The sequence below is a fragment of the Halictus rubicundus genome, unplaced genomic scaffold, assembly GCF_050948215.1.
Source record: "Halictus rubicundus isolate RS-2024b unplaced genomic scaffold, iyHalRubi1_principal scaffold0467, whole genome shotgun sequence".
Classification (NCBI taxonomy): Eukaryota; Metazoa; Arthropoda; class Insecta; order Hymenoptera; family Halictidae; genus Halictus; species Halictus rubicundus.
The window spans coordinates 85,706-94,463 of NW_027489008.1; the positions used below are offsets into that span (position 1 = coordinate 85,706).

Genomic DNA, 8,758 nt, shown 5'->3' on the forward strand with positions numbered 1-8,758 from the left:
CCCAAATAATTAAATTTATTAGAATATATATGCTGCGAATGAAAAGCAATATCAGAAGTACATTGAATAAGTAGCTATTAAATAGTCAAATGAAATTAATGATATCAACGTCGTATTTTATTTAATTAAATTTAAACTACATTCTTACTTTTGGCTAATATTGAACTAATTTAATTTTTTATAATTATGTTATTACACTGTTGTAGTTGTAATTGCACAGGGAAGACGACTGATGTAGTAGAAAGAACAAGAAAAAAGTGTTTAACGAAAAAAAAATCGTTCCATGCGGGATTCGATCCGGGACCAAAATATTCTCAGCCGGAGACGTTACGTTATTATTATTATTACATTACGTCTCCTTCGATGCACTCGCGTGTCAGCCGTAATGGAATTAAGAGGAAACAACATTCTTTTGTTTCATTCATCATATGAATCCTCGACATGAGATTTAAAATTATATCAGCAACAGCGCCATTGTAGAATATCGGTTCCACAATATTAGTTCTGGATGATACGGTAGGATGTGACACGGAATAGTACGGGGGCTCTAGAGCCCCCCGAGCGTGAGACAGAATAATACATTGGGTGATTGGTCTACTCCTATACCTCGTCTGTGGTATGGTATTACCTACAGATGTGTAGCTGACTGATGAATACGAGATGGAAACACCGGCGTGTTGGATAACGAATAAGAAAGGAACTGAAAAGGGAATCTTTCAATTTTATTAAATGTTGGATATTTATAGGGAGGAGGGTCCTAAGTGGACATGTTTTTTTTTACCCGGAGTATGGAACGATCAGGTGTCAGACGTTATAACAGAATAAAAATTGTAATTGTTACATTACATTTATTTCAGTATCACTGTCAAAAAGTCTACGTGCATTTGCATAAGAGTATGATCCTAATAATGATAATGTATGATTAGATTAGGTCCGGATACGATGTTTTGCGAATGTTATAACTTAAAAATACTTTACCACTATTATTCATGCACACACCTCGGTCTCTCTTTTTTTATTATGAAATAAATGTTTACAACAGAGTCAATAAATTCATGTGTGAAGCTAAATTAAACCAAAAATGAAATGATTCAAAATTTCAAAGGTCTAAAAAGAACTACGATTCATAAGTGTCTATATATAGACTAGAGTTTTATTTGATCCTTGCTTTGTCATTGGGCGATACAACCACATACATTGCAACGCGCGCGCCAGTCTTTGACTGCTCTGTCCTCGTTACAGCATTCGAACGCGCCTCCGGAAATTATTCGAAGTCAAATAAACCGCCGAAAAAGACAGATGAAAATGGACATGTGGCAGCCTGGGCATCGCGCAGCGGCAAGCACGCCGACGAACCGCCAACATACATTGTATACGCGGCGGCGCGGCGACGGTCCACGGGAAGCTGCAGAGAAAGAAGCGAAGATCGGTTCCGAAGGCGGTCGAAGGAATGCCATCGAACATTCGCTCGCAAGCGTCGGCCAGTATTCACTTCAGAGCAGCCATTCGTGTCAGTGCCGTGTGTTGTAAGTACGTATTATGGCGATTAGGTTTGGAGTATACATTTTGATAAGTTTTCCCGAAAACAGGCCATTTGTCCGCACAGTACGGCGGTCTCTTTATTTTCCGAGATATTTGCAAAAACTGTCTATTTTGATGTAAACTTCTGCCTATTTTGAATGACCGAATTTGTTCTTTAGGGCGCGGGAGGGTTCTTTGGTTAAAATGTACAAGGAGATTTTTATTATCCACCCTATGAAATTATCGAGTCGATGTTCTCCCATTTTGCAATCAAATTCACAGAAGTTATTTATTCATGATCACTATAAGTTGTTTCTATATATGTATTCATTGAGTGATACATGTTATTATTTATTTCCAGTGTTTTCAAATGGGTGAGGTTGGCCAACGGATGCAATGCTGGTTCGGTCTTTACCTCACGCACTGGTTCCTCGGTCACCCCAGGGTCTCATGTTTCCTTTTCAACGGTTAAGAAGTAATTTTGCAGGTATTTCCTCATTATTTCTTTATCAATGTTTTAATTTGAATAGATTTTGTTTTCTTGAATTTGGAATTTATAGGATACGGGTCTTAGGGATTGCTATTCCCTTATAACTTCTGCGAAATATATTCTTTAGGTTCCATGAGTTTTAGCGCCTTATATATATATATACATTAATATATGAAGGGAGGTATGAAATTATCGAGTCGAAGTGGTCAATGTTTTTTCACTTTGCAATCATATTCACAGAAGTTATTTATACATGATCACTATAAGTTGTTTCTATATATCTATTCATTGAGTTTATAAACGTTGAATGAAGTGCACAAGTGGATGTATTTCAGGTAGAGACAATTTCTAATCGCACCGCAAACGATCCCTTCATTTATTCTCAGGTTGTCCCTATAATTTATTTTCCTTACCGCGTGTAGTAGCTTAAAAACTTTACCTTCTGCCGTTGAATACATGTTATTATTTATTTTCAGTGTTTTCAAGTGTGAGGCCGGCCATTGGATGCAATGTGGGTTCGCTGTTCACCTCACTGACTGGTTCCTCGGTCACCCCAGGGCCTCGTGTTTTGTTTTCAACAGTTAAGAAGAAATTTCACAGGTATTTTCTCATTATTTCTTTATTAATGTTTTAATTTGAATAGATCTTGTTACCTTGAATTTGGAATTTATAGGATATGGGTCTTAGGGATTGCTATTCCCTTGTAACTTCTGCGAAATATATTCTTTACGTTCCTTGAGTTTTCTCGCTTTATATACATACACTAACCAGCAAAACTGAGTCTACACTATTTGAGCCAACATAACTTTTTAAAAATCTGATCAAATGACTTGAATTTTATTGAGAAGTTGGAAGGTTTAGTTTGTTAGACGAGGTGTAAAAAATTTTTGAAAAAAGTTTGAATTGGTCGGAATCGCAAAAGAAATAGTAACAGTTGGTTTTTTTAGCTTTTTTATCTGAGCCTGTATTGAAAATTTAAAAAATGTGTTTGATTCGCTTGAGTAAATTACATCCATGCTGAAAATTTCACCGATATTGGTTAATTCGTTTACGAGTTATAAACGCTTAAAAGTGGAAAAATTGCCGTTTTTCATGATTTTCGACTTAAAACCACACTTTTAATCGTTTATAACTCGTAATCGAATTAACCAATATCTGTGAAATTTTAAGCGTAGATATAATTTATTCGAGCAAATCAAATACATTCCTTAAATTTTCAATACAGGCTCTGATAAAAAAGCTGAAAAAACCAACTTTTACTATTTCTTTTGCGATTCCGACCAATTAAAATTTTTTTCAAAAATTTTGTACACCTCGTCTAATATATATATCAATTATTGATTCCCCTCGGGGTTACAATTTTAATTACATCTCCCTCTTACCCCAATCTTAACCTTAAACTTATCCTAACTTACCCTAACTTAATTAAACGTGTCCTAAAAACACGCCATAGAGAGAGAGAACGATCTTTCACTAATATCCGCCGCGTTATTATTTTTCCCTGTCCCACACATACATGCTTCTCTGCTCTCTCCCCTCCCTGCACCTCACCCATCCTTCCCATGCCTCCTGGACCTCCTCTTTCGGCTGCTCTCTCTTTCACTCCATTCCTATGCATTCTCTCCATTTACTTCATCTCCCATATCTCTCCATTCCTGCTCTTCCTCCATTCATCCACCTTCCTCATCCATTCCTCTCCTCCTTCATCCCCTAATACTTCCCCACCATCCCCTGCCAACCACTCCCCTCAACCCTCCCTTACACATTTCCCACACATGTTCCCACGTTTCCTCCTCTCACCCACAGACCTTACATACTTTCTTCTCCTCCTCCAACCAATACTTTCCACCTCTCATCTCGTTTCCCAACCTGTACCTGGCCACCCTTTGCCACCTGCTCTCTCCCCAGCCTTTCTTCAGATACCCCGGTATCCGCTCTCCCTTCACCCTCCCGTACCACATGTTGTACCTTGCGCTTCCTATCTTTTCCCATCTCTCCCCTGTTGCTTCTTCTTTTCCCCTTTCACTATCTCCTCACTCACTGCCTCTATCCTCTCCTCCATCATCTCCTCCGCCTCCTCCGCTGTCCAGCCCCTCTCTTCCCAAAAACGCCGTCACTCCTTCACCCACCCTACTACCTCCCCTCCCCTTCTGCCCCTTCCTCTTCCCTGCTCCCAGCACAACCTAGCTAGCTCCCCCCCTTTTTCCACCCTCAACTTCTTCTGGTACCCCCATGCCCTCAACCCCGCCCTCCCTCTCAACAACTCCCTCTGCAGCTGTTACCGCACCATATACCGCGGTGCGTACCTCTCTACTCCTAGGACCCACCTCAGAAACCTCTCCTGCAACCTTTCCACCTCTTCCCATTCCTTCCTACACCTCGTCTAATAAACTAATCCTTCTAACTTCTCAATAAAATTCAAGTCATTTGATCTAATTTTTAAAAAGTTATGTTGCTTCAAATAGTGTAGACTCAGTTTTGCTGGTTATTGTACATTAATATATACATTAATAACCAAATTACGAGAAGTGCCCGAAGACAGACCATTTGTCCGCACTGTACGGAGGTCTCTTTATTTTCTGAGATATTTGCAAAAAACTGTCAGAGTCTCCATTGCGAATTCTGCCTATTTTCAATGACCGAATTTGTTCTTTAGGATGGAGGAGAGTTCTTTCATTAAAATCTATGTTATGTCGTGCAGTTTCTCGCAATTGTAGGAGAGGTTCTGCGTGTTATTTTGTCGAATTAATGACCCGACACCTTCCTTTGCAATAACAACTTTGGTTTATTAGAACAATGACTATATACAGTTTACATTCGGACTGGTGATTATTCGGTTTCCTTTGAGAACAAGTTTGTATCTAATTTCTGCTCTGGGGTCAGCTCGCTCTTCACCTCGGTGGTGACTTTGGAGAAGAGTGGGAGATGGTCCCATTTTTGGGGGAAAGAAATCTCACTTGCTGATTGACTTGAGGGAGGAGTCATTTGTATGCAACCCCTGTTGGTGGTGGAGGAAGTCCCCACCCCAAGTCAAACGCGTAGAGAAAGTGCCTAGACCAGCACGTGACGATTGCCAGACCACAGAGCAGCGTGACGAAAAAAAGGGCCCAAGTGGCCAGCACGTGCCTATGGTTTATTACCCCCTTGTCCCATGAGGGCGAGGACCATCGAGTTTGGGAACAATGCTTCCTTGGAAAAGCTAGATTTTCCAAGGACTTGGCAGAAGAGTCACTTTGTTCCAGTCATCTGGCAACTATGTTTATTAGGGGTCCCCAAACTGATGGCCCAAGGGGTCTGCCTTAGGGTCTCTAACCCTCACGCACTACGCGGATGCCTAACCCGTGACGATTAGGCCTTAACTGGTAACGTGTATATAAAAAATGCTTAGGCCTTCTCGAGACCCTTGTAAAAGTATCCCGAGGTCTAATGGTCTTTCCTCGGAAATGGCTGTGTGTCATAACAATCTACAAGGGAATTTTTATTATCCACCCTATGAAATTATTGAGTCGATGGGGTCAATGTTCTTGAACTTTGCAATCAAATTCACAGAAGAAATTTATTCATGATATACTATTGTATATGTATCCATTGAGTTCATCAACGTTGAATGAAGTCTTCACAAGTGCAAGTATTTCAGGTAGAGACAATTTCTAATTGCACCGCAAACGATCCCTTCATTTATTCTCAAGTTGTCCCTACAATTTATTTTCCTTACCGCGTGTAGTAGCTTGGAAACTTCACCTTCTGCCGTTGGATACATGTTATTATTTATTTCCAGTGTTTTCAAATGGGTGAGGTTGGCCAACGGATGCAATGCTGGTTCGCTCTTTACCTCACGCACTGGTTCCTCGGTCACCCCAGGGCCTCATGTTTCGTTTTCAACGGTTAAGAAGTAATTTTGCAGGTATTTCCTCATTATTTCTTTATCAATGTTTTAATTTGAATAGATTTTGTTTTCTTGAATTTGGAATTTATAGGATACGGGTCTTAGGGATTGCTATTCCCTTATAACTTCTGCGAAATATATTCTTTACGTTCCATGAGTTTTAGCGCCTTATATATATATACATTAATATATGAAGGGAGGTATGAAATTATTGAGTCGAAGTGGTCAATGTTTTTTCACTTTGCAATCAAATTCACAGAAGAAATTTATTCATGATATACTATTGTATATGTATCCATTGAGTTCATCAACGTTGAATGAAGTCTTCACAAGTGCAAGTATTTCAGGTAGAGACAATTTCTAATTGCACCGCAAACGATCCCTTCATTTATTCTCAAGTTGTCCCTACCATTTATTTTCCTTACCGCGTGTAGTAGCTTGGAAACTTCACCTTCTGCCGTTGGATACATGTTATTATTTATTTCCAGTGTTTTCAAATGGGTGAGGTTGGCCAACGGATGCAATGCTGGTTCGCTCTTTACCTCACGCACTGGTTCCTCGGTCACCCCAGGGCCTCATGTTTCGTTTTCAACGGTTAAGAAGTAATTTTGCAGGTATTTCCTCATTATTTCTTTATCAATGTTTTAATTTGAATAGATTTTGTTTTCTTGAATTTGGAATTTATAGGATACGGGTCTTAGGGATTGCTATTCCCTTATAACTTCTGCGAAATATATTCTTTACGTTCCATGAGTTTTAGCGCCTTATATATATATACATTAATATATGATGGAGGTATGAAATTATTGAGTCGAAGTGGTCAATGTTTTTTCACTTTGCAATCAAATTCACAGAAGTTATTTATTCATGATCACTATAAGTTGTTTCTATATATGTATTCATTGAGTGATACATGTTATTATTTATTTCCAGTGTTTTCAAATGGGTGAGGTTCGCCAACGGATGCAGTGCTGGTTCGCTCTTTACCTCACGCACTGGTTCCTCGGTCACCCCAGGGCCTCATGTTTCGTTTTCAACGGTTAAGAAGTAATTTTGCAGGTATTTCCTCATTATTTCTTTATCAATGTTTTAATTTGAATAGATTTTGTTTTCTTGAATTTGGAATTTATAGGATACGGGTCTTAGGGATTGCTATTCCCTTATAACTTCTGCGAAATATATTCTTTACGTTCCTTGAGTTTTAGCGCCTTATATATATATATATACACATTAATAACCAAATTACGAGAAGTGCCCAAAAACAGGCCATTAGTCCGCACAGTACTGCGGTATCTTGATTTTCCGAGATATTTGCAAAAAACTGCCTATTTTGATGAAAAATTCTGCCTATTTTGAATGACCGACTTTGTTCTTTAGGGCGGGGGAGGGTTCTTTCGTTAATACCTACAATGCACAACAAACTTTCTTTAATACACCCTGTGAAAGTATCGAGTCGAAGGGGTCAATGTTCTTCCACTTTGCAATCAAATTCACAGAAGTTATTTATTCCTGATCACTATAAGCTGTTTCTATACTATATGTATCGATTGCCAAATGATTCCTTCAAATATCTCGATGCTTTAAATTTGACTGTGATTTCGGACCTGACATGAGTATAGAAATGCCGCGAGTGGAAATACTGGAACATTTCGGCAAGAAAAAAACGTAGATAAAGCGAATATGTACGAAATAGACATAATAAAGGATTTATTTTGTACATAGTAAGAAGCAATATTTTATTCACTATATTGTCTTTTAATCTATTTCTTTTTTTTACTAATTATTTCGCCAGTCTTTGAGAATACTCTTTCGGAAGGAACAGATGTTGCCATAACACAAAGATACTCCTTTGCAAGCTTTGATAGTGTTACGTCCCGAGTGGGATGAATTACGATTTTAAGAGGATAGGACGCAGTTTCAAACCTACCTGCATACACCGGCTATGGTTCGGGAAATTGAGGATCGTTTAAATAACTTTGTACCCTTATTTTGAAAACAACAATATTATTGATTTATTCAAAGTGTGGTTCTGAATCAGAGATTACAAATTTGATTTTACAAATATGGTTTATATAGCGCATATACTGGAGTGCTTATAAATAGTTTGATAATAATAATAATAATATTAATATTACCGTGATCACGGGTTCGAATTCGGTTACAATATACTCCGACTGCTGACACTGGTCTTTGAAACGGTTTGTCGCGAAACAACTGAACGAACTATTTTAACTTCAAAAGAGACTACTGGACTATTGACTATGACTGAATAACTGATTGTTCACGATTGTCTGACTGACTGACTGACTATTTATAACTGAATTTTAGGAGTTGGTCCCCCTTTTTATAAGATGCACAATCCTTTGTTTTTCAAAGATGCTGGCACAGGAGTCTCTACTGTAGAACAGCTAGATAGTTGCCTCACGCGCCGAGACGACTGCGTGCGCTGCGGTCGAGCACATGCGGGAGTGGGAGCGGCTGAAGAGTCAGTCCGCTGCAGCCTTACCTCGAGGCAACATCTCTGCGCTCGAGAACGCACCTTTATGTATCCGTTGTTACTTCTCAGGAAATACAGTTACCATTTTCTAACCTACGTATGTTCGTACATTCCTGACCAGAGTCCATCTCCTACAACTTCAGAAGTGGGATACGCGAAAGAACGTGGAAGAAAATTTTACGTGGGAAGAACAATTTACGTTTTACGGGAATTTCGGCAGCGCGTGTTGAAGTTACGTTTTACCGGTGTGCACCTTATGCATTATGTGTAGCATTGGATTTACATAAGTAGACAAATACACGAGCTAAGAGTAATCAGGATTTATCCATCCTGTAGGCGAAGAACATTTATAACGTGGGAAAAC

At 39.0% G+C, this 8,758-nt stretch overlaps 1 protein-coding gene across 1 annotated transcript; it reads left to right on the forward strand.

Annotated features, from left to right (window-relative positions):
* The first annotated feature begins 1,338 nt into the window (after nt 1-1,338).
* LOC143364346 (uncharacterized) lies at nt 1,339-8,313 on the forward strand. Its single transcript, XM_076804742.1, has 5 exons — nt 1,339-1,526; nt 1,883-2,008; nt 2,488-2,611; nt 5,790-5,903; nt 8,274-8,313. The coding sequence occupies exons 2-5, from the start codon at nt 1,918-1,920 to the stop codon at nt 8,311-8,313; spliced, it is 369 nt and encodes a 122-aa protein (XP_076660857.1). The 5' UTR covers nt 1,339-1,526; nt 1,883-1,917.
* Nucleotides 8,314-8,758: the final 445 nt, after the last annotated feature.